This window comes from Gopherus evgoodei, chromosome 13, assembly GCF_007399415.2.
Source record: "Gopherus evgoodei ecotype Sinaloan lineage chromosome 13, rGopEvg1_v1.p, whole genome shotgun sequence".
Classification (NCBI taxonomy): Eukaryota; Metazoa; Chordata; order Testudines; family Testudinidae; genus Gopherus; species Gopherus evgoodei.
The window spans coordinates 6,052,697-6,077,926 of NC_044334.1; the positions used below are offsets into that span (position 1 = coordinate 6,052,697).

At 48.7% G+C, this 25,230-nt stretch overlaps 2 protein-coding genes across 2 annotated transcripts; one reads left to right on the forward strand and one right to left on the reverse strand.

Annotated features, from left to right (window-relative positions):
• Positions 1-3,407: 3,407 nt before the first annotated feature.
• MYL2 (myosin light chain 2) lies at positions 3,408-10,502 on the forward strand. The gene is made up of 7 exons (XM_030583356.1): positions 3,408-3,514; positions 4,651-4,740; positions 6,190-6,265; positions 7,101-7,205; positions 8,566-8,641; positions 8,755-8,803; positions 10,206-10,502. Exons 1-7 carry the CDS (start codon positions 3,512-3,514, stop codon positions 10,302-10,304), a joined length of 498 nt encoding a protein of 165 aa, XP_030439216.1. The 5' UTR covers positions 3,408-3,511; the 3' UTR covers positions 10,305-10,502.
• A 2,363-nt stretch (positions 10,503-12,865) lies between these two features.
• Positions 12,866-24,445, reverse strand: CCDC63 (coiled-coil domain containing 63). Its single transcript, XM_030583158.1, has 10 exons — positions 24,372-24,445; positions 23,480-23,669; positions 21,848-21,967; positions 21,113-21,294; positions 20,097-20,278; positions 18,528-18,748; positions 16,476-16,550; positions 15,066-15,258; positions 14,056-14,253; positions 12,866-12,990 (listed from the first exon to the last, which is right to left on the reverse strand). The coding sequence occupies exons 1-10, from the start codon at positions 24,428-24,430 to the stop codon at positions 12,875-12,877; spliced, it is 1,536 nt and encodes a 511-aa protein (XP_030439018.1). The 5' UTR covers positions 24,431-24,445; the 3' UTR covers positions 12,866-12,874.
• Positions 24,446-25,230: the final 785 nt, after the last annotated feature.

Genomic DNA, 25,230 nt, shown 5'->3' on the forward strand with positions numbered 1-25,230 from the left:
ATAGCTGCTTGTACTTGACAGATGAAGAGAAATTGCTTGCTGGTGAGTTTCCCAAGCAATGAGACCTGCAATTGATCAGCTCTGGCCTCACTCTGAAGTTGCAGGGAAAACAGCGGGTGGGCACAGCCTGCATTTTAGTACACTACAAGCCCCATTTGGCCCTTCAGCTACACCCTGGAAGATCTCTGCCTTAACCCTGCATTTGCCAGCAGCGGAAAGAGAATTTCAGTTGCAACATTTCGCTGCAGCAATTTACATTTGTAGTACAGCTAATTGGGAAAATGTGGATTTCAGTGTATTATGCTATATTACAAAATATGTTAATTTTTAAAGGCAGGGAGCTTGTTCTCAATGTCTAGGGAGTCCTAAATCCTGAGACACCTAGAAAATTCCCTGTTAAATGTTCATAACATGAAGGAAAATAAGGAATTCCCCACACTCTGGGGAATATCTCAGAATGCAATAAAAACAGGTTTGCTAGATAGCTTTATATTCTTTCCCATGGAAAACAACAAAATCAGAGATTTGTGATGATTGTCTGAATAGATCACTCAGGTTTGGGTTTCTTAGTGAGAGAGAGAGAGAGAGAGAGAAAGTGTGCGTGCGTGTGTGTGTGTGCGTGCGTGCGTGCGCGCAGGTATCTGGATGGGAATCGTAGAATATCAGGGTTGGAAGGGACCTCAGGAGGTATCTAGTCCCACCCCCTGCTCAAAGCAGGACCAACCCCAACTAAATCATCCCAGCCTGGACTTCGCCAGGCCTGACCTTGAAAACCTCTAACGAAGGCGATTCCACCACCTCCCTGGGTAACCCATCTTTAGTTAACCTGCTGTAGTTTGCACTCCCTGGTTTCAGACAGGATGGGAAGCACACGCAGACTCGACAGGAGAGGCTGACCCCAGGAAGCCCTGGAAACCCGCGAGGAACCTCTCTCTTTACACTGGCACCCCATTCATTCAGAGACTTTTGAATGGTCTGAGCTCGGCAACCAAACAGACCTGAACCTCCATGTCTTTGAGACTGGCCAGACACTAGCTTGTGTGCTTCTCTCTTTGTGGCCCCGGACCCCACCTCGGCCCCTTTTTCACACTATAGCCATATGTTCTACATGCACCTCGAACAGCTTGGGTAAAACCACCAACCAGCTGTGAACTGCCTCCCCATGGGGACCAACGGGCCAAAGGCAGCGTTCCTCATTCAGGCAATTCCAGCCGGAGCTGGGCAAGCTTTGAGGTTCCAGCTGACTTTAGGCACTTCCCAGGGGTCTGGGAGCATGGAGAAGCACGTCCGCCCATTTCTCCAGTCCTTCCCTATTCACAATGTCTCCAACAAACCGACGAGTGTTGAAAGCAACTTTGCCAGGGTGTCTGGCGTCCAGTGGATGGCAAAGTGAAAAGCTCTGGCCTTTATATAGCCCCAGGGTCTTAGGACTCTTGACAAACAGGTTCAGCTGTAACAATGCCATTTTCACAGGGCAGCACAGGGGACACCAGAGTAGCAGCTGTTGTTTGCATCTTAGATCCTGTAAGAAAAGAATCTGCCGGGGCGGCTAAGACAGCTGAGAGCCGGGAGGGGATCTGCAGGGCATTATTTAACCAAGAGTGTCATTTCAACTCCATTGTACAAGTATGTCTGCATCACATGATGGACTTCATGGGGTGGGGAGGAGATCAAATTTACAGGCTAAATATATGAAGAGGGGAAAAAATGGTTAGCGATGAGTTCAGCTTTGTGAGTCGATGGCTCCTTGGGCTAGTGAGACCCAGACGAGATGTAGCCTGTCCAGCTGGGAGGAGGATCCATCATCTCTCACCTTCAGTAGCCTCTGCTACAGCTGTCTGTTCTTCCAGGACAAATCAATTGTAGCAGCAAAGTGCAGCCACGTCTGGGGTGAAACATAGGAACTATTCAACAGCCCACTGCAACGCTAGCTGAAAATGAACGGAAGGCAGTGGGTTAATAACTGCACTGCAGTATGCTGGAGTTAAAGTCATAGTAGGCGTGCAGCATAACTGGGTAGCAGGTGGGTGCCCATCAATAAGGATCAGTAAGAGGGCATGGAAGGGCACTGTCCCATTCATGGCTCTGAGGATCAGCGCTGCACAGCCTCGAGAGGGCTGCCCTAACCTGTGTGGGGCCAAACCAACCCCCAGCAGCTCCAGGATGGGGGAGGCATGAGCCACCTCCCCAGGGTCTTATGCCAGGCACCTGTGCAGGGCTGAATCTGGCCCAGCGGCTCTTTGGAAGTGTGGCTGCTTTGTTATGGTCCTTCACTGCAGCTGTGCCTGTTCATGGCCCACCTAGGAACATAATCCCAGCTGCACTGGCTGGGCCAGGCTCCACCCTCACTGACAGCCAAGCATTGACCTCAGCAGCTCCGAAATAGGACCATGAGATGGGGCCTATCAGGACAGTGATCCCTGGGGGCAACCGGCGGGGAAGCAGGAGGGAGCAAGCCCCCTTCCATCAGGGAGACCAGAGACAGCAGCAGCTGGAACTTGGGGTCCCTCATCACCATCAGGCAGATGGGTGGGGCAGGAGCTCCTCAGCCCCTCAGCAAGGATCCAGTTGAGAAAGCACCTACCCCTCCACCCCAAACAAAGGGCTCTGGCCCACCCCACCCTGCTGGTGCCAAGCAAAGGGCTACCTCAGCTGGCGCAATGGCAGCTCACACCGCCTGGGCCGTGGGGGCCTTTGGGCAGAGATGGATAGGGTTGTGTGATTGCTGTGCTGTGACAGCTGCCACATTCCATCCCAGAGGAGGCTGCATTTGTGTAGTGGGTGCTGAGAATCCCAACATGTGTGTGGTTGGTGAAGCACTCTGGGATCTCCCAGGTTGGAAGGTGCTATCTCAGAGGCAGATCTGGGTGAGCAGACTGATGTATCTCACTGTGCACAGAGGTCCCCCCTAGCTCTATAATGAAGCAAAACAAAACCCTCCATCTGAATACTCCTGGAGTGCAGGGAGGGGGATGAAGTTCAAACCCTGGTTCAGATCTGACATTCACTGCACAGAACCTTCTTGATCTGCAGGCCAGATCTTCAGCTGCTGTAAATCAGCACAGCTCTGTACGTCTGTATAGACAGAGATCCCTAGCTACCAGAATATATTGCTTCTAGTGTGCTTATCTCACCCCCAGCAATCCATTGACAAACACAGGTGTCACTCATTCTGCACAAGTTGCGCAGCACGACTCGTGTCAACATCTTCAAAGTGGCAGCCACACAGCCTGCTAGCATTTCGCTAACCTTGAAAACCTCTGTGTCTCACATGTCACACAGTGACAACGAGCTGTTATTCAAGATGAGGGCGAGACAAAGACAGACAGACAACAGGGCTGGGGGTGGCGGAGGTGGCAGCTAACTTACCTATTACAGCCAAAAGTGGGCATGCGTTTATTTTTAAACTGCACTGGGCTGTATTTATTGTTTCAGCGCAGAGCGGCCTGGGGGATTGTCTTTTGAATTCCTCTTGCAGGAACATCAGGGGCCGTGCAAAGCAACTCCGGTGATGGTGAGTAACGCGAGTGGGCAGCTGCGGGAATGACAGTCAGCGGTAGGATTCTTTACTAGGCGCATCTCTAGCAATCAGTGAGAGAGAGACGCTTTAGTGCCCTAATGGCACTCACGTGCTTTATAGCTCCTGGTCTAGGGGTATTTAATTCACTGGTGGCACACAAATAGCAGTAGCAGAGTGGAGGGTTTTTGTTTTCTGGGTTAACTGCTGCCCTGTCTTCAAATCAAGAATTAAACAGAGCTTGCAAGATGGGACTGAGCACCTTTTAAGGTCAAATTGGAATTCTTTCCCCTCATCCATGCACCTTCTAGGAAGTACATCTCCAGCCCTCTATTTAAATCTTGTTATTATTATTATTTGTATTTTGTAGTACCTAGGAATACCAGACACAGACTCTCTCCATGGGGTCGCTTACAAATCTGTGATTTTTATTTAAAAGACAAAGATCATAGCAGATCACGTGTGCCGCTAAGGTAGAAAGGATCAGAAGTTCTCAAGAAGGTAGAAACTGTAACACGTGTCAAAACATTTCCTGTTTAAACCACAAGAATCAGAATCAACTAAATTCTGGATTTCATCTTCTTTGATGTAGGAAAGGGCAGATTTTAGAGCGTTTTAATGAGTAGCCGTTGCAGTAACATCATTCTTAACAAAACGTGTGAAAGGGTGGTAAAGCTCAGAATAGCTACAGCCATTGCATGAAATCTCCAAGATGTGCTTAACTATCTTTTCCACTCCCAGGAGTCCTGAATGTCTATTGTTACAAGCGGAGATTTCTTTGCTTTTACTTCTCAGCCAAATGTCATTTGAACCGCGGCAGACATCACACTCTAGTGTGGCTAGTCATTTTTCATGTCGCTTCCCCACTAATCAATTTTGTGAAAAGCATGAGGAGCCCAAGAAACTGAGCTCTCCCCTACCTTGTGAGAAGAAATAATAACTCCCATCACTAAGGAACAGTATGTACTTCTTCTGAGCTGAGAAACAGCGGATCAGTTCAAGAACTAAAGTGCACCAGTAGGCAGCAGCCCTTAGCTATTCATAAAGATTTAGGAATAAATTCAGGGTAGTTTAAATTTATTCCACATTGAAAAATACAGTGAGTTAATGATAGCATGCTTGAACTCCCCAAGGCACCCAAGAAAGCTAAGAAGAGAGCAGAGGGAGCTAATTCCAATGTCTTCTCTATGTTCGAACAAACACAGATCCAGGAATTCAAAGAGGTAGGTGGCCTTTGTTGCAATGACCATGAAGGGTAAAGCCAAGAACCACCAATGGGGTGATATCATCAAACTTTTCCTAAATGCTTTTAGCTTCGGCGATGTTGGATTTGGAACAAGAGTCCTAGAAGCTCATTTAAAAGATAACTGCTTTATTGGGGGGGGGGAAACTTAATTCAACTACATAATCAAATATGGAGTCTTCTCTCAACTTCACGATACTGCACCCCCAACAGAAGAGTGAGTGACAAGACACTCAGCCAATGGCACGCAAGACAGCAGCCCTGTATAATCTGAGCAAATTCTCATTGGCTGAGCTGTGACTATGAGGCAGGGCATTCTTACCGAGAACTGGTTAACCCTTTCCTGGGTGTTACTCACATGGTTACACATTTTCAGGTCTTAAAAGTTACTCACTGAGAGTCTTTGGACATGATGATAACGTGGGGCCTTCTCTAGCTGAGTGTATCCATGTTCTTCCGAGTACGATAACCGAGGACAAGGCAGTGACCAAAACTGAACTCCTGCATGCCGGGGAGTGTGGGAGCCAGTTGGGGCAGGTGACCTCATGCAAGGGAACTCCGCAACCCCTGTGCTCCACAACGCCTTCTCCTGGCTGATTCCTTCCCCCCCAGCCCCACTCGCTGGGCTCATCTATAAGGTGCCACAGGACTCTTTGTCGCCCTACACAATGTCATCGTTACCCTAACCCTTGGCTGCCGGCAGAGTGGTTAGACAGCTCCAGGCCTACTGGGGAGGCTTCTATTAAACTAGAGAATAGCTACCATGTGGGCGAGATCATCTCTCTCCCTCCCTCCCCCACCCACACGAGGACTCCTACAGAAGGAATTCTCCTACCTCTAGTGACACCTTAGGGATAATCTCCCACCCCATGGGTCCTGCTCCCTGGCTGAGCTTTTGGACAGGGAAATCTGCTCTCTTCTAGCTGATTGGCTGCAAGGTCCATCCCCTGCTAGCATTCTCAGTGAATCTTCTAATGTCATTTTCATGAGCACAGTTGTCAGCTGGGCTCCAAAGACATTACCAATTGATCACATTAGGGTGAGGAGGTTGGGTGGAGACACCTGCTCTGGATGGGGGGCAATTTTGGGCGGTTGAGTAATGCCTCAGCCCACGTCACGCAACCACTCCCAAAGGGGCTCAGAGAGCAGCCTCCAGCCCTGCACCACTGGGGCCCCTAACAAATGTTGCTGAACAAGAGGGGCCCTTTGGGCCCAATCCTGAACGCTGCTGGAAGACCTCGCCTCTGCTCCCACTGGCGTAAATCACTGCGAGAGGCAGGTGCAGGTACAGCTGTGAACAAACAGTTAAAGTCGTGGCTTATGTCCCTTGACACACCACAGTTCCTAGCCAGAGGGAGCAATATTACACTCTGGGGGAGCTGTGGGTTATTGTTCGGCATGCTGCCATTCCCCTTCCTCCCCTTTCCAGGCATTCACCATCATGGATCAGAACCGGGACGGCTTTATTGACAAGGCAGATCTGAGAGATACGTTTGCTGCAGTGGGTAAGCCTGTACCTTAGAACACCCCTCCTTCCCCCCAGAAAAGGGTTTGATCGCGTTAGACTAATTATTAGATGAGAAATCAACGACTCTGCTTTCCATTTCATTCAATCCCTGGTTAATTGGATCTTTCCTCTGCTCAAAACCACGGGACCCAAAATCATTTCTATTACAAAGAGCAGAATGTTTTACCTTCAGAACATTTTTTATCACTGTGGATCATTTTTTAGGCTGACATTGTTAAATAATTTAGGTCCTGGCTAGAGAAAATGGTTATTAAATTAATTAGGGCCCAATTCCGCCAGCCTTACTGCTGTTGAGTAATACCTCACTCTATGAGTAATCTTGCTGGATTACGTGATTTATGAGAATTATGCACCTCCTTGGAGAAACATAAGGCCTGGTGTGACTGCATTGTAATCCAAAGAGGATCAGGCTCTGTTTTTGTAGCTCTATGGATGACAATATGCAAGCGTTTGGTTCTGTTCATTTTACTGACAAAATGTAGGTGGGAACTAATTCAACAAGTACCGTGGTGGAGTTCTGTGATGTTCCCTAGACTCATAGAAAGCAGCGCTGGAAATACCTCAGTCGGTGCAGGACTCTTCCCTATGATACATTTTCTAGTGCTTTATCTGGTCCAGTTCTCTTTCTCTCCAAGGATGGAGCGTTCACTACTTCCCTAGGGAGACTATTCCCATGGTAGAAAACGTACCTTTTCTATGTCTTTTAACTCATCCAGAGGCTCGGTTGTGCATGAAATGGGCTCATGTACCTTGAGATCTGCATAAAGTTTAATCCACGTCCCAGGTGATTTGTCTTTTTGTTTCTCGTCTAGGTCGTTTGAATGTAAAAAATGAAGAACTCGATGAAATGATAAAGGAGGCTCCTGGACCAATTAACTTTACCGTATTCCTGAGCATGTTTGGAGAAAAGCTCAAGGGTGAGATGAGGAAGGGGAACGACATGAGTGGAAGGATGGTCTGGTGGCTGTTACAGGGCTTGTAGGGGCAAGAGATCTGGGCTGTATACCTGGGCAGTGCCACAGACTCCCTGTGTGACTTGAGCAAGTCACTTAACCTTTCTGTGCCACAGTGGCCCATCTGTAAAACAGGGATAATGACCCTGCCCTGCCTCACAAGGGATGCTAAGACTTAGCGTGTTGAGATCCTCAAAATGAAGATGCTAGGAAAGGGCAATGTATATTAAAGCATAAAGCAGCTTTATTTGCAGTTGCTTCCCAAGGACCTGATTCTGTGCTCAGTGGGCACTTTTGCATGTATTTAAGGGGGCTTTGGCTCAGGACCTAGGAGTGAAATCACCCTCTCCCCCCCAGACAAGTACAGAAGGTGAAAATGTCCCAAAGCCATTCCTTGAGGTTTCTCCTGCATCCTTCCCTCAGCCTTGTGGGGCAGACAATGGCAAAGACAGGGTGATGGAGTGTTGCCAGTCAAAGGCTCATACACGGGATATCCCCAGCAATCTGTGCACCTAGGTGTAATGTACACAGCAATTGCTTCTATTAATTTTCAGCCTCCTCTACACTACACTATTCCCAGTTCTGCCCCTAGCCAAGGTTGGGTGACCTTGAGCAAGTCACCACTGCTCTGTGCCTCAGTTTCCCCATCTGTCAAATAGAGATAGCAATGCTTACATCTTTGGGAAGCACCCTGGGGCCTCCAGATGAGACATGCTCTCTAACAGCTGCCCACGCCACTCGTGCCACATGCTTTGGTGCCACAGATTCCAGGCGTGCTGATGTGAACTATTGTGGCTATTTGCTGCCTAAGTCCTGACAGGTTTTCAGGAGAGGATGTTCCCTAGAGCAGCAGCTTGTCTGTGACTCTGAGTCCCTCCCGCCCAGCAGCCATATCCCCTCACCCATTGTGCAACCCGAGCTATGTGACGTGGGTGCAGAATTCCTTCAGGCCACAGAGCCCCTTGGTCCTCTGACACTGGCATGCTATAAATACACTGGGTAGATTAGCTACATATTGAGAGTGGGGAGGGGCAACATGAATGTGCATCTGTTCCTCTCTGTGCCATGGTGGTCCTGAAAGCAGGGGGTGAGTAGAGATACATCAGTCGTTGCTGTGCATGGTGGTGGCAGGACAGGGCACACTGATCTGCAGACACCTCTCTGCAGGGAATGAGCTTTCTCGCCCACACAGCCTCTGTTTCCTGGGGGATGTCACAGGATCTGCCATCCCCTCCCCAAAGGGAATGCTACTTTCCGGTGCTGCCCGCTGCAGGGACAATCCCTGCTCCGTGCCAGCAGCGATTGCATGTGCTCCCCATTGCAGGTGCTGATCCAGAGGAGACGATCCTGAACGCGTTCAAGGTGTTTGACCCTGAGGGCAAAGGCCTGAAATCTGACTAGTAAGTGCAGAGCAGCGATAGGGGTGTGCGTGGGGCCGGGGGTGGGGGAGAACTGCTCTGGTTTCCTCACACCGTCCCTCCCTCATTCTGACAACATGCTCTTTCATTTGCAGCATTAAAGAAATGCTGATGACCCAGGGAGAGAGGTTCTCCCAGGAAGAGGTATGCATAGGGCTCCTTTTCACCTCCATCCTTATACAAGGTGCACCATTCAGCAATGTCTAGCACTGATTTGTTTACTGCACATGCACGGAAAGCAGGCTCAGGCTGTAACAGGTCGGCTTACCGTTCCAGTGTAGAGCACAGGTCCGTGCCTCAGTTTCCTTGCTGTGCCTAAGTTTCCACATTGGTCTGCAGTCTCCCTTTTGTGGTTGGGTGATCTAGTGCTTTGGGCAAGGGGATGAAGCAAGAGCCCTCCCTTATGGGGCAATCACAAGAGTTCAAATGAAACAGTCCTTCCCCTGCCCTGGACTGAACAGTGCTTCAGTGTTTCCCATAGGGGAGTCTCCTCACCTCATGGGGACAATAGGGGAGCCCATGTCCGGCCCTGGGACCCCGCTGCAACCCTAAGATCATCCTGTGGCACAATTCCCACTGCCACTTCCTACCACTACCCATACAAATTCTCTCCAGGGCTCACCAAAAAGTCTTCTACAGCCCTTTTCTTACCTTTGCTCAGGGTCCTCTCACTGTTCCCCGCAGCCCTCCTGGGTAGCCCCCCCAGCTCCCCTGCTCCGGGTCTTGCCATGTCCCTGGCCACTCCCACGCTGCCCACAGACAGTCCTTTGATTGTCTGGCCCTCACGTGATGTTTGGGCTGGGGGCACTGAGCCCAGGTCAGAGCCATGACATGGGAGTCCATCACATCAGGCCATTGCACAAAGTAACAACAATTAAACGAAGCAAATCAGTCTATTGCAACACAGCCCATCTCCCACAGCCAGCCCCACCCTACATCCTGAGGCCCAATAGCACTGGGGCTTTGGAGGAGTCTGGGAGGTAAATTTCATAGCAGGCCCCTCTTTCCATAACCGGTCAAACTCAACTCCCTGGATACAAACACCCCCAAAAGGTGAGAATTCAAACCCGGCCTGGATCCACATGTCACCATCTCTGTGATGGTCAGGACCAAGCCATCTCTGAATTGTGTCAAGCAGCACCCAGAGCTGGTCGTGGACCCAACACTGAGCTATAGTGATAAGCGATGGACTGCCATCAGAGCTTCACACGGCACCACGCGTCGCGGTATAGGAGTGGACGGGCAAGAGCCTTCAATGAAGCTGGGGGTCAGGGCACAGAATTAGTGTAGATCAGGGGCCTTGCAGTTAAGGGAGTGCTAGAGACTTTCCTTTACCTCCCACATTCCCATTGCTCGGTTAACAAGCTAGTGAAATAAGGGCCGGCAGCCACAACAGCAGCCTCCAAGTCCCATCCTGCTTCCAGTGACGCCAATGGCAGAACTTCCAGTGATTTCAAACACCTCCCAGCCCCCTCTTTCAGATCTGTGACCTGAATACCAACCATTCTCTTTAACCCTCTCCCTTCTGGGCCCGTTTACATTGCAGATCAACCAGATGTTTGCAGCTTTCCCCCCAGACATCACTGGAAATTTAGACTACAAAAACCTCGTCCACATCATCACACATGGAGAAGAGAAGGATTGAGAACCGGGGTTGCGCTAATTCCTCAGGCACAGTAACGGGGATGGTACCTTGCGACGCTTGCTTCTGCCCATGGTTCTGGCTGGGTTTGGCCTTGGTCCCATTTTTGTCTGTTTTTCTATGCAGGAAAATCTTACTGTAACTGGGGAAATGCAGACCTGAATCGTGTCCAAATTAAATGATACATTTTGCAGGAGGAAATCCAGCTTCCTATGTCAATAGTGATAAGGGTCTGTAAAATAAATGCTCTGTGTGTGTGTGTGTGTGTGTGTGTGTGTGTGTGTGTGTGTGTTAGAGAGAGAAATCTCCCCAGCTGTGGGCTGAGTCACACAAGACTCAGTGAGCCAGATCTAGACAAGGTCACCACCGAAAAATCCCTGCGACTGAATTTCTGAGGACGAGACTCGGTTACAGGGAAGGCGACGAAGGCTTGTCCGAGATGGGTTCTGCAGCTCGGGCTAGAGTGGCACATGGTGCTGCCCTCCAGTGATACCGTTCTCAGTTTGCAGACATCAAACAGCAGAAGCCCAGCATGGAGGAAATTGGATCATACTGCGTGGCTCGCTGTCAAACTGCCGCTAATCTAATGGTGCACGGTACATCACTGGCATTAGTAAACTTCTCTTACTGGCCAGCATACGCAGACCACTAAAGCTTCTCTTTCTCTCTCTGTGATGGGGATCATGCAAGGCATGGGGTGCTTAAAAGACAAAATAACTAAGGCTCAATTGTGCTTTTGATGGCAATGCAGGGCTACCGTGCCCCCTTTTCCAACAGCTACATGACTACCGCTGTTATGACAAGGTTGCTGCCTTGAGAGCACAAAGACATGCAGTGATTTTACCCTCTCAAACCCACTGGAGCAGGCTCCCTTCATTCATACCCCTCTGGAAACCCCCCCGCTTCTGCAAAGCGCACAACACTGCTGTCCCACGTGTCTACAAAACCAACACACCCAAAGTGAGAAATCTTTCCAAGCTACCGCCACCTCTCTGGATCTCCCAGGCATCTTGTCAGAGTCTCCTCTGTCCTTGGAACAGGAACTGTCAGTGAGATCTTCAAAAGCATCTAAGGGTATCAGTGTCTGTTTCACACTGGAAGATCAAGCAGTAGGTAGCAGCCAGGCTGTTTGCTTCCACTTTTGAGCTTTTTTATAGTGATAACAACGCCACATAGTTCTTATACAGAGCTTTTCATGAGTAGATCTCAAAGCACTTTACAAAGGAGGTCAGTAGCCTTATCCCCAGGGCCGGCTTTAGGAAGTGCGGGGCCCAATTTGAACAGTTTTGATGGGGCCTGGCAGGGATGACTCTAAAAAAAACAAAAAACAAAAAAACAATCCCACACATGTAAAAAAACACGTGGGGCTTGTACTCACCGGGCAGTGCTCCGAGTCTTCGGCGGCACGTCGGTGGCAGGTCCTTCACTCGCTCCAGATCTTCAGCAGCACTGAAGGACCCGCTGCCGAAGTGCTGCCGAAGACCCAGAGTGAGTGAAGGACTCGCCGCCAAAGTGCCGCTGAAGACCCGGAGTGCCGCCAGGTGAGTAAAATTAAAAAGGCACGTCTAGCCAGGGAAGGGATTCTCACTGGGCATGGGGCCCTCTTAGGCGCAGGGCCCAATTCGGAGGAATTGGTGGAATAGGCCTAAAGCTGGCCCTGCTTATCCCCATTTTACAGATGGGGAAACTGAGGCACAGAGCCATGGCCGTGAGTTGCCTAAGGTGACTCAACAGGCCAGTGGCAGAGCTAGGATTAGAGCCCAGCTGTCCAGAGTCCCGCTCAAATGCTTGATCCTCTCCTGCTCTCTAGTTTCCCCCCTCATGTCTAGTTCTCTGGGATTCTCGCCAGTGTTTGTCTACAGACAGAATATTTGTTAACTGAAAAAAAACAAAACCCACAGACATGTTAAAAACCAGGTACTAGATCCTCAGCTGGGGTAAATCAGCTCTATTGAATTCAATGGTGCTCTACTGATTTACACGAGCCGAGGAGCCAGCCTCACCTACTAAGAGGCGAGAGGCAGTCACGGTCCAACAGAAGAATCATCTCAGGTCTGAAACACCTGGAAGTGCAGCACTAACTCAGGCCTCCATCCTTTGATTTATTCTGTGGGGACTTTAAGCAGGGGCCTGCCTGCTCTGTGCAGATGTTGAAGAGCCCATGGCAATTTGCTCAGGCAGAGGAGATGGAGAAGTGAGCTCATGCCCACCTGTGGCTATTAAATGCCCATGCACTTCGTGCACCAGCATTTTGCAACACAGAGGACGTTAGTCCCAGTGCCGCGGTAAACTGTTGTGAACTATTGTTAGGTGGCTGCTGCCCTCCTTTCCACCCCAGAAATGGTTGCATTTCATTACGTGTGATGCCTGCCTATAATCTGTAGGGATTTGTTTCAAGTTTGTAAAAGGCTTTGGGATCCTGCCAGATGGCAACGGCTATTGTAAATACAAGACAGTACTCGCAATCCAGAGACTTAAAGTTAGCTGTGTTTAAATTAAGCACAGAGTCAGATTTTGATTTCTAGTGAATTAAGAACCTATTATTTATACCCAGTGTATTTGCTTTTCCCCGTCTATAAAATTATCCCTCTCTTCTTCTCTTTGTCCAGCGAGATCCCACTAGATTTTTCCTTCTCGAAGTTCTCAATAATCAGGCTGCGCAAACTGCCATGGTCCAAAGGCCCATCAACTGTTTCAAAAGAAATTAGGATTATTAGGGGGAAAAATCTCTCCAGAGCTTCAGTTAAAGTCCTAACTTGTCACTGGGCTTGCTGCAAACCCACACTTCTGGATAACTGTATCAGAAGGCTGCTAACACCATCTCATTAATAATATGCAAATCCAGGGGCCCACTCACATTTGTGTTAAATATGGCCCCAGCTCTGCTATGGCATTTCATCCCAACAGCTATCTGAGTATAACGTTTCTAAGTCCCTAGACTGTCAGAAATTTGCCCACTCTAATAAAGCAGTGAACCAAATCCTGGGTAGGCACCGAGCACATACATCTCCCATTGACTCCAGCAGGAACTGCAGGCCCTAGGGAACTCCCAGCATTTGGTCCCATCTTAGAAACGATGGGGCCTGATTCTGTGACTCCACTCCCACGCTAGAGGCAGGGGTGGAGGTGACTTTTAGCCACCTTTGCTTCCCTATATTTTAGGGCTATGAAGGATCCCGTTTTGTCCCTGGTTTAATTTAGAGCAGCCCCAGGGCTGCTCTTATGCTTCACTTCCCCTGGCCACTATGAGCCCTGGGAAGCAGAGAACAGCCAGAGTGCAGTGCACTCCAGCCATCCCATCACAGGAGCTGGGAGCAGGGCTGGCGCAGAGCCCTTATGCCCACTGGGGCAGCCCCCTCCACAGGGGATATTCTCATAGCATCCTTTCCACCCGTGTTATGGCTTCTTTATGTCAGAGCAATGTAAAAGGGCCTTGGCATAGTTGAGAACCAGGCCCAGTTAGATCTTTTAGAACAAGCTCCCACCATCACTAGAGCCATTTCAAGCCAGGCTAGATGGAACACAAGCCAAGATGGGAACATATTGGCAAGTGAGTGGGGGGAGATGGTTATAATCCCAGGAGTCTTTTCCACCTCTGACTGCTATGATCCTGCCATTTGATTCACATTCCCCATTTTGTTCCTTTTGCAGTCTCCTTGCTCTGCCCCAGCCAGGCCTCTGCGGTTCTATTCCTGTGTGTGATAGGAGGCGTTTGGATGCAAGTGAGGCTGGGTGAGAAGATGTGAGTACTTACAGTCCTCTATGTTCTCTGCCATGTGCTCTATGGTAGGGGAAGATGGGGGTAATTTCGCTGCATCTGTACTCTTAAGGAGTCCTGTGCCACCCAAAAATGGATTCAATAAAGGGAGCGAATCCTGCTCTCCCTCGACCTCCTTATAGCACAGAAAGGATTCAATGAGCAGGAGATCATTGGTTTTCTTTTCTATGATGCCTGTGGGGGACAAGTTGAAACCAATGACCCCCCCAGATTAGGCTTGCCAATTTTCTAATCACACAAAACCGAACACAGCCTGCCTTAGCCGTAGGCCCCCTCTGTACCACCGACCAGACTTTTAATAGCCCGGTCGGTGGTGCCAACCAGAGCTGCCAGGGTCCCTTTTCGACCGGGCATTCTAGTCGAAAACTGGATGCTTAGCAACCCTACCTAAGATCCAGGCTTAAGATACCATCCATTCCGAGACCACTTCTGGCAAAAGCCCCACTGGGAGGCAGGAACCTGGGTTCTACTTCAAGCTCTTGTGTGACATAGGTTATCACTGGCTACGTGAGGCCTTGGGTTTGTGGGGCCCTATACAAAACAGACTAGACCCTATGGTCCCCCCCTAGAGACAAGAACAGAACTCAAGAGTCCTGGTCCCCAGGCCGCTGCTCTAACTAGTCAGCAACACTTCTTTCCAGAGCGAAGAACAGAATCCAGGCTCCCCAGACCCACTCCAACCACTGGAGTGCTGTACAAAATAGGCCAGACCTCACATTCCCCCCCAAAGTCAAGAATAAAACTCCGCAGTCCTGATCCCCAAACCCTGCTCCAGCCCCGAGACCCCACATTCCCATCTAGAGCCAAGAAGAGAACTCAGAAGTCCAAGAGTCCTTTGGTCTAGCTACTAGACCCACGTTCACTCCCACCATAAATGTGTGAGTGACTCACTTCTCTTTCAGTGAGTTTCTCTGAAATAGTTTGGGGTTGGTTTTTTTTGGAGTGTTAGGAAAATTCAGGCAAAGGAAAAATAACTAACAACTCACCAAAATACTGCATCAGGTTCAGATCCGTGATCTCCCCACTCTCACCAAGCTGCTCCATTATCTTGGTGTCTTCGCAGTGTATTTGTTTAAACAGAAAGTCCACAGCGGATTTGAGCTGGTCCAGAACCTTGCTGCTCTCTTTACAGGTGTGCTCGTACAGGTTGGCCTCTTCAGTGGTTTTCTTCAGCTTCTCCTGTCAGCACAAAGTAAAGCCATCCCAAGAGTTATCTAAGCTACAGGGCTTGTACCATGTACAAGAGATGGGCCCAAAGCAACTCTCCCCCCGGCAAACTGTGCCCCATCTGAATACCCCAAACTCTGTTTGCAGCTCAGGCCCAATTTCAGTTTAGGGTTGGAGAAGCATCTCCACACAGAAGGTGAGTGTGAAAGACACTGAGCACAAACCAGTGTGGAAAGGTTTTGGACTGATCTCATCCCTGCTGTAATTCTACTGATGCCATGTGTCTGGGGGGACTAGCCCCCTCCTGGCAGCCCCTTGAGGATGACAGACTCATAGGACTGGAAGGGAACTTGAGAGGTCTTCTAATCCAGTCCCCTACTCTCCAGGCAGGACATCACCACCAAGTGTCCCCTGAAAGATCATGGAGCAGGAGATACTCAGCACTTTAGAGATAGGCTAACAACACCCCATTTCCCCCAAGTAATCTCAATAAGTTGGGAGGCCCCAGGTGGCTAGGAAGGGCCACTTGCGGGGAAGAATGAGCCAAGGGCTCCATGAATTGCATAGACTGGTCCTGGGGTGACTGACAGGGCTACACTCTGAGCCCATCTGACCTGCAGGGTGATCAGGGTTGGTGTGCAGTTCCCAGTCACAAGGTGAGGCCTGCACTCGCAGAGCCCGCTCCAGCATCCAGAGCCGGTGGGATTTCAGACAGGGTCTGAGAGAAAGGGCTGGCAAAAGCCAAAGCAGGGTCCTCTGCTCAGATCAGCCAACCATTGCCCCCTCGGCACACATTGGTATCAAAGCTGACAGGAGGGGAGCGAAGGGACACCCACTGTCGTCAAGGAGGGTCTAGAACTAAGGGCTCTGGAAGGGGCAAGGGCTAGATCGGAGGACCCTGAACAGTGGATCTACAGCCCTGCCCACTACAGAGCTCTGAACCCCACTGGGCAGAGGTTTTCAGGGGTGGCCTGGAGGCAAAGGGGCAGAGCAGGACCAATGGAGGGCAATGGCCATTCTCCTCCATAGAAGGGTAGCATTCAGCCTCAGAGGCTGCAGCACTGGCAGTGGAATAGCTCCTTCTGCCAATGCCTATGCAGAGAAATCCCAGTGCCTGGCCAGGCCATGCAGACAGCATCTAAGACCCAGAATCTAGCCCATACAGTACATACTGTACAGCCAGGGGGCAAGTCACGGTCTACTGAGGCTCTCCCCGCACAGCTCCTTACCTCCATCTCCTTGAGGCTGGTGTTGCTTTTGTCATCAGCAAACTTCTGTTGGGATTTTAAGTGAAGAATTTCATTCTACATAAGATATAAGCACATAAAACTAATGATTAGGGCTGCCCCTACACTGCTGAGCAAACCATATCCTGGCAGTTTGTATGTAGTAGAGTCATTGATTCAGCTGATAAAGTGTTTTCTTCTTTAGTGCCACACAAACAAGAGGCAGTATTGGGAGGTAAAGCCTTGGAACTAATTCCTTCATTCCAGGGGACAATTAACTATCAATGACAGGTAACACAGAGACTTCTATCTCTAGGTCACTGATTCACATCCAGGTCAGCAGTAACAGAAAGGTGTTACCAGCTGATGGATGTTTGGGGATATCAGTCCAAACCCCCAGGGGAACAAATGTCCATATCACCAAATTCTCTGCTAGACTGACTCCACTGTGGAAATTTCCACAGAGCAGTGAAGGACCAATTGGGCCATAAAGACAGAACATCCTTCTGCCCCGTAAGAGTGGTCCCTCCAGATCTGGGATAAGGCACAGGTAGAGCAGCTGGCACTGCCTATGCTATACCCTGTTCAGCAGGGGAACACACCTCTTCTTTACTGCCATCCTAAAAGCTTTCCCAAGCACTAAATCCTCATAGAAGATACATTTTAAAGCCCAGCTTATGTAGAGAAAGAAAGACAAAGAGATCGGTTGCTTTGCCACGGGGAGGAATTCTGCTGTGTTCAACCACAGACCATCAGCAGCCTCTCCCTACAGTCCTACTCTCTTTGGCTGTGCAGAAGATGGACCCACCAGCATCCTTCCCCTAAAGATCTCAGCAGCAGAGCCTGGTGGAATAATAATTCTAGGCCCATTCTGCTCAAATACAGGCCAGAGAGTAATAAAGTCCTCATATTTTAGGGGTCCAGCAGGTAATTGCTGGATACACTGGGCCACGTTCCTCTCGGCGGCACAGAAGTCAGTGTGGCTAAACTGAGGAGCGTTTGGCCAGCTATTCTCAGCCATGCATCTCTACTAACAGGAGAGGCTGTAGCCACTGGGGAAAACCTGAACAGCTGAGTGTTAAGGCCTATCCTGAGTCTCTGGGAGACCCCCGGCCAGCTATGTGCAGTATGGGGCTCAATTTTCTCCTGAAAACAATCCTTTGTAGCAAAGTAAAACCTTTTCTGAAAGGCTTCATGCTTCCACCCTCCCCCCACGCCTTACCTGTCCATTTAATGGGTCCCTTCCCGGCTCCCTGTCCTTGGTAGGCTAAGAGTGTCCCATGGTATCCCTCCCAGCTGATCCTGCTTTGATTTAACCAGACTGCACAAAGGCTGCAGTCCGCAACAGTAATGGACAGCAGGTAAAGCATATGAATTAGAGCATCATGCCATGGCTGCAAGGAGGCCGCGGAACACTCCATTTACCCGTCAAACAAGCCAGAGCTGTGCAGTGACGGCCACTAAAAAAATCTGGGGATCCAGGCACTAGGAGCTGAAGTGTGCTGCCTGTTCAGTTCGAGTTTGGATTTGATGAAAATGTTATGGCAGGACGGGAGCCAGGTTCCCGGGCAGGACAGAAATAGCTTTCCACTGACAGAGGTAAAAATACTGCTTTCTACCACCAAAACCTCAAACCAGGGGCCAAATCCTGAAGTCCTCCAGCACTCACCTCTCTTGCAACACGCTTGATCTCACACAGGAGAATTTTTTGCACTATTTGCTGTCACATTTCTGTGCACATTTCCAGTGACGGCCACTAAAAATAAGTGGCCAGCATCTCATGCAGCAAACACCCTCAGCTCTGCACAGTTACTGAGCAACACTCTCCTGCAGTACCTCCTCTGGGTACAAGATGGCAGCAATGAGATGATGATTCTGTCTCCTAGACTAGAGTTCTTTTTTTGGATACCCCATTTATGTTCTAAAAGTCACACGCCTGCGGTGGGATCGGCAGCTGAGGCCCTAGCGTGGGCGGCAACAGCTGCAAGAGCGGAAAGAAAAAACCCTCAGTCTAAAAGCAAAACGGAAGGGTGTAGAAAAGCAGCCAGGACTAACCTGAATGTCCTGTGTCTTCTTCTGCAGCCTCTCCATTTCGTTGTTCAACTCGGTGACATAGCTGAAATACGCAAAGTTCTTCTCCTCTTTCTCGATGAAATCTGCCACCAGCTGGCCAATGTCCCCATCCTCGCTCAGCTTCAGCAGGCGCATGTAAGCCACCTCGTAGCTCTCAAAGCTTTCGCCTTTGCTCTTTCTGGCCCGCTTGCTTGCCTTGAGGGCTGGAAGAGACCAACGGCAACGTGCAAGTGCCGGGCCAGCGAACTACCTCCATTTCTTGTCATTTCATCCATGCCCATCGCTGGGCAAACTCAAAAGAATTCACCTGAAAACACTGAGGATTAAATTCATGCCCACCTAGAGCGGGTGGGCATGGAATGCAAACTCAAGAAGGCCAACAAAATGGAGAGCAGGGTTGGAGAATGGGACATATCAGAGAGACCAAGGGAGCTGATTTATAGAGACTAAGGGTACATCAACACAGCAGCTGAGAGTTGCAATAGCACTTAAATATAGCAGCATGGTTGAGCGCCTCGTGTGAACTCCTGCCCGACACCCTGGCTACGTACCTAGGGTGGCTAGCCCAAGCCACTAGCCAGGCCGCCCTGGCCACACTGCTATGTCTTGAGCAGACCTAAAGCACGTACATCTACCCGACCTGGGATTACACCTCCCAGCTGCTGTGTAGACACAGAATAAGAAAACCCAGGGTGGTGCACGTGGCCCATAAACACCTGCAAGGAAACAGTACAAGTGGCGGATGGGAATTTCTCCCTGAGGATGGCAGGACAAATGACCTCTGCCCTCAGTCCCATCCATGCCACCTCACTGAATTCAGCTGAGGTGAAACAATAAATGATTAGCCCCCTCTAGTGTACACTGACACTAAAGCCTGTTTCCCCTCCCTCACCAACACCTCTCTTCAGGGCCTCTCCCCCTCCTGCTGCTGCAAGGTCCCATAGAATCATAGACATGTAGGCCTGGAAGGGACCCCTGACACTGGCTGCCCAGTTACACAGCTCACTGAAGGCTGCCTGGTTTAAATCAGGAGTAACACCATGGAAGTCAATGAAGTTATCCTGGAGTGAGTGGAGAATCCAGACCATGGTGTCTCCGTAGCGTGGACCATATCCTAGCGTCCCTAAAGCCAATGGGATTTTTGCCAATACTTCAGCACTAGCAGGATTTAGTCCTCTGTCCACAGATGCCCAAATGGCCTTTCACATCATCATTACTTTTATGCATAATGCCACCCATTCTGTGGGAGAGGGTAGGGGCATTCCCTGGTCCCCCATGGGCAGGGGTTAACCCCAGCTCAGCGTCCCCATCCCCTCACACCCAGATTGAGTGCTGGGTTATCGGAGTAAGAGACACAGGGGTGAGGATCATTCTGGGAAGGTCAGGACTAGGCTGGACCCCAATCTGAGAGTATTCTGTCTTCTTGTTATGAACATTCTCCTCAGAGGACAAGACCCAGCTGACTGTGACCACGAGGTTTTATGCTGAGTCACACACCAGCTTCTTCCATATGGGGGATGGGGGGCGGGGGGTTATTATCCCATATGGTACCTTCTTCCCTTTTGGCCTGTTCCTCAAAGTCTGAGCGATCCACTAATTTGATGAGCATAAAGGCTTTCAGCTTGGTCTCGTGGTCAAAGACACGCTCCAGTTCCCTGAATTCCACATTATACTGTGTGATGTCTTTGCAGCGCCTTTCCTTCATGGCGGAAATCCGTGCCAGTGCCTCCACCCTAGACCCAGCCAGAAATCACACAACATGCCCCGTTAACTAGTTAGCCTTTCCTGTGTGATAATCCACACGTATCATTCCAGACACTGGTTCAACAATTAACTAGCAGCACGGACAGACTGTGGCTCCTCAACAGCACAACTCAGGAGAATGGGGTATAGAGTATTTCCTCTTAAGGATGTTGGCTAGACTATAGCCCAGGTTAGTAGTCATCAAGTGCTGTGCCAGCTTAGCTGCTGTTTGGTGGTGCATGGGAAATGACTTGGTGTGGTTCAGTTTGCATAGGACAGAAGTTCACCACCCCATAAACCACCACAGCAATGGGCACTGATAGACCCCCTAGTCTTAGCTACGAGGCCAAGTGTTTGATTGGGCCATCCCTACACGGTCCCGTTTGAGGTCTAATGGTAGTGGGCAGTTGGGTGAAGACCACCCTACTCTGCCTGTCCTATGGATGAGCAGAGGAGCTCAGATTCTAGGCCCATCAATCAGGAATCTTTCCTGGGCACTAAAAAACCCATCTAGGCTCATGTTTTCACAGTGGATTTTAACTCTGCTTTTGGTGCCAAGTTTTGGACATTTAGGGCCTGATTTTCACAGGTGCTGAGCACCCACAGCTCCAGCTGAAGTCAATGGGAGCTGCCAAAGATCAAGCCTTCTGAAAATCAAGTCCCGAGTATTTAACGTTGAGCACCCAGAATTGGTGGGCACTTCTTAAAATCTGATCCTAGGTCGATATTTATTAATGACTAAAATGGGCATTTATGCCCTGGAAAGCAATACAAATTTACTGCCAAGAGCTAGCGCGGCCTGTGCCTTTTTCTCTCCCATTTACCGCTGTTCGTATGCTTGGCTGGACTGCTCAATTGCATTGTCCATTGTTTTCTTTTGCTGATCTAGTTTTTTATGAAGTTTTGAATAAAAGTTGTCAAAAATAGCTTTCTGACATCGCAGGTTTTCAATCTCTTCTCTGAGTGTGGCATTTGTGGTCAGGATGGTGTCGAAGTGGACAGTGACCTGGGAAAACAGGTTTCAAATGAAAAGTCTGTAAGGGAGGCAGAACAGGAAGGAGGAGCCCAGCTATTACGGGTCAAACAACACATAACAGGGCTAGGACAAACACATCCCACGGAAGTCTTAAGTGGGCCCTCTGGCCACCCTTGTTTTAATACAGCAGCACAGCCCATTGAACCTACAGGAGAGACCACTTGGATCACGATGGAGCTGGGATCTGTGGCTATTGAAGTCCACCCGCCCCGTATCAAAGATGATTGGCTGCAATCAGCTTCATTTTGCTGCAAAGTAGGTGTAGCCCTTGGAGCTCCTGGGAAATTGCAAACATTGCTCTTGGATGGACAGAACCTTGGATGTGAAATATACCGCAAGAGTGAGTGGGTCAATGAAGACAGGAAAATCCCTTTGCGTTGCTTGGGTGAACCAGCAGTGCTTGAATTTTTAAATTATCTTGATAATAGAAAAACATCTTGCAAACACTCCACATACAGGTAGCCAGCTAGTCAAGAAGCTGCAGTGCAAAACATATCAACAGCATGGTCAAGCAATTTCTTACATGGTTTAGGCGATTCTCCAGCATCTGAATCTGCTTTTGCAGCCATTTGCTATCATTCACTTGTTTCACTTTTGCTACAACCAATTTTTGGGTTTTGATCTTTTTTTCCATCTCCATTACCTAAAAAAAAAAAAAAAATCTATCTTTACATTCTGGATTTTTGTCGGTGTGTTTAGCCAATGTAAATACCCATGTGTTGACCTGAACTACAGTAATCCATGTCAGTAATAATCTTAAATTTATAGAGCAGCTTTTATTCCAACCGATCCCTCTTCATAGACAATGAAGTACAAACTACAAACAGCAGTCACTTTATTTTTATGTCACCACTGAAATACGGCTACCTCTGGGGTGTAACAGCAGCTGTTTAGGGCACAACAGACACAGCAACACTATGCAACAGAGTAGAACAGAAAATGAAGACTATTTTATCATGGTACCTTTTGTGCCATGGTCCACGAGCCACCTACGGTTGGTGGAGGACTTCCTGAAGGTGCGTATAATGAAATGTTTGGAGAAATGGGGAGTTGGAAGAAACTCTCAACACAAAGTGGTCAGAAGAGTGAAACAGTTGGAAGATCCCCTGAAACTGACTCCTACTAGCATGATGGTCAATGATTCCGTATTGACTCACAAGGGAAGGTGCCACCCACTGAGTCTCCCAAATCACTTCTGCAGCATTTGGGTGTTCCTTGGTCTCCTCTAAAAATACTGGCCAAACCCAACTCTGCTGAGCCTATAAGAGCTGAGGATATTTATATTGTGCGTATTTGGTTGTTTTACTTAAATGTCAAGTCTCAGCGCACATAAATTAATGTAACAAAAAACACTGTTTTGCCGCTTTTCCAAGAAAAACAATGAGAGCAAGCGTGGGATAGGGAATAGGGAATATTCCCCAGCAAATCCCACACTCCCTTTTCCCCATCCAGACCACCCCCTCAAACCAAACTGGTGTACAGGAACACAGGGACCAGAGTCAAACCCAAAGTCACTGGGCAAACTTCCACTGACTGGAACAGGAACAGATTAGGTGGCCCATAATGTCTTCAAATCATGTGGTCTTTTGCTCGAGAGGTGACATTATATTCCAAGGCCTGAGCTGACACATTTTATATACAAATACTTCAAACACAAGATTCCCCCGCAAACAAACTGCAGACAGGCCAGGTTTTTCCCCTTAAGATTTTAATTATTTGATTCGGGGCTTTATCCCCTTTGGCTACTTCATGCCATGATATTGCCATTGTGGTGTTCAAACTTATTAGGTCATAATCCTTTGAGTTACGTTGTCAGTTAGAGCAGAAACCTGAAAACGTATAGCCAGTTCAGGGTCTGATCCCAAGATACTTGCCTGCGTAGTCCTTACTTACGCAAGAAGTCACACTTACTTCACTGGCACTACTCAGGTAGGACTTACTCAGGTGTGTAATGGATGCAGTACCAGGAACCTTGGCAGCAATCATTGAATTGCTCTTTTGACAAGCTATGAAATGTGAAGGCACCTGAAGCTGCACAGCTGCAAAGCCAAGAAAGAGCTACCATCCCACTTGTGACAGATAGGAGGGCGTCGTTCGTTTTGTGGCTTTGCTAATGTATATCATGTTTATCCATTTAGCTGTTCAGATACTCTACCTTCTCGTCAAGTTCAGCTATCAGGGCTTTTGTTGCTCTAATCAGAGAATCATATTCCTCTTTGGTCTGTAAAAGAAATTTAAGCTCCATACAATTTCTGTCATCTAACATCATGTTTCTCTGTGACTTTGTAAGGCTCAAGAGTAATGCAATCTCTTCATGTTCCTGCTTCAGTGAACATATTTCTTTTCTGCAGAAAAATGATAAAAATAATATTTGGCACTTAGCATCTTCAAAGCGCCGTGCAAACGATTTAACCCTTGCAATTTCAGCTTCTAGTAAGGGAAAAATTAGTTTAGACAAATTATTTTAAAAGACATTCCCCCCAACCAAAAAAATTAAGAGTTTTTCCAAAAATGTATATACTTTATAGCCTAATCCAGCTGTCCTCTTGCATTTAAAACTCCCACTGATTTCAAAGGGAGTTCTGCATAAGGGAGGATCAGGACCTAAATAAAGGGTCTCTAATTATTCTAAGCAAATAGATTAATTCTGTGAAAGCAGGAAATTCAAAAGGTTATCAAGAGAATAGTATCACATAAAGAACCCAATCCTGTATTTCTTGTGCATCCAATATTCCCAGTGGACGAACCTGGCCTGGAGGATTGGGCCCAAAGCCCATAAATGTGTGCTTTTCGGAACTCCAGTATCATGTAGTATGCAAAACACAGAGGGTCATATTCCCAGCTGGTGCACTTTGGCATAGTTCTGTTGCAGTCAATGCAGCTACACTGTTTTACACTAGCTGAGGACCTGGCTCAGAGTGATTTTAATGTAACTGCTCCTGGCATAAGTAAGAGCAGACACAGGCCCACAGAGGACATGTGCGGCCCAAATTTGAAGGTGTCTTTTCTTATTCAGTCGCAGACTAGCAAAATGAAGCTGCCCTTACTCCTGGTGGTACATTTCCTGTTGAGCCTTGACACCAAAAGACTTCCGTCTTTCTACCATGATCCGAAACTGCTGCTGCAGCTTCTGGAGCTCGATCTCAGCCATCTTCTCCTTCTCCCTCTCGGTGAATTCCGAAGGGTCACTCCTGGACTGCGACTCTTTCCACCGCTGGGGAAATGGTACAGTTTTGTCAAAATCTTAATAAGTTGCTTAAGAAAGTTAAATACTAACACTTAGTGCCTATATAAAGTAACATCTTAACATTAACTAGTTTAGCCTCTTAGCCGTGCTGAGAGCTCGGGAAGTAGTCCTATCCCTGTGTTACAGAGGGGAAACTGAGGGACAGAGAGGGCTCTGTTGTGGCTTTAAAAGCCAAAACAGCATTAGACTGTGTCCTGCAGCTGACAGAGGTAGGCAAAAAGTCTGCAGGGTCTCCAGGGAAACACATGCAGGAGCAGCAATTGCTACACTCTTGTAACAGGTGCAGCATTGTCCGCATGCCTGACTTTAGAAGTTATTGTGTACAGGGGTAGGGTGTGGTCATGGCTGTGATACCCCCATGGGCTGCCGAACACCACAGGAGGCACTAACACTGCTTCACACCTGGAAGTCCACATCTCAGGAAGCTGGCAGCCCCCAGGACAGAAGCACAAAGATGTGGGGCAAGGACTTGCAGCACCTTCTTCCCCCGGTTCCACAAAGCCACCACAACAACTTGATGACAAAGGATCGTGCCACAGCACTGCCTGGCTCCCAGGCCACTGCTCTGATCACTAGATAGTCCTTCCTTTCTAAGCCAGCATTTATTCATATGAGTTGAAATCCTGGCCCCTGGGAGTTCTGCCACTGACTTCAATGAG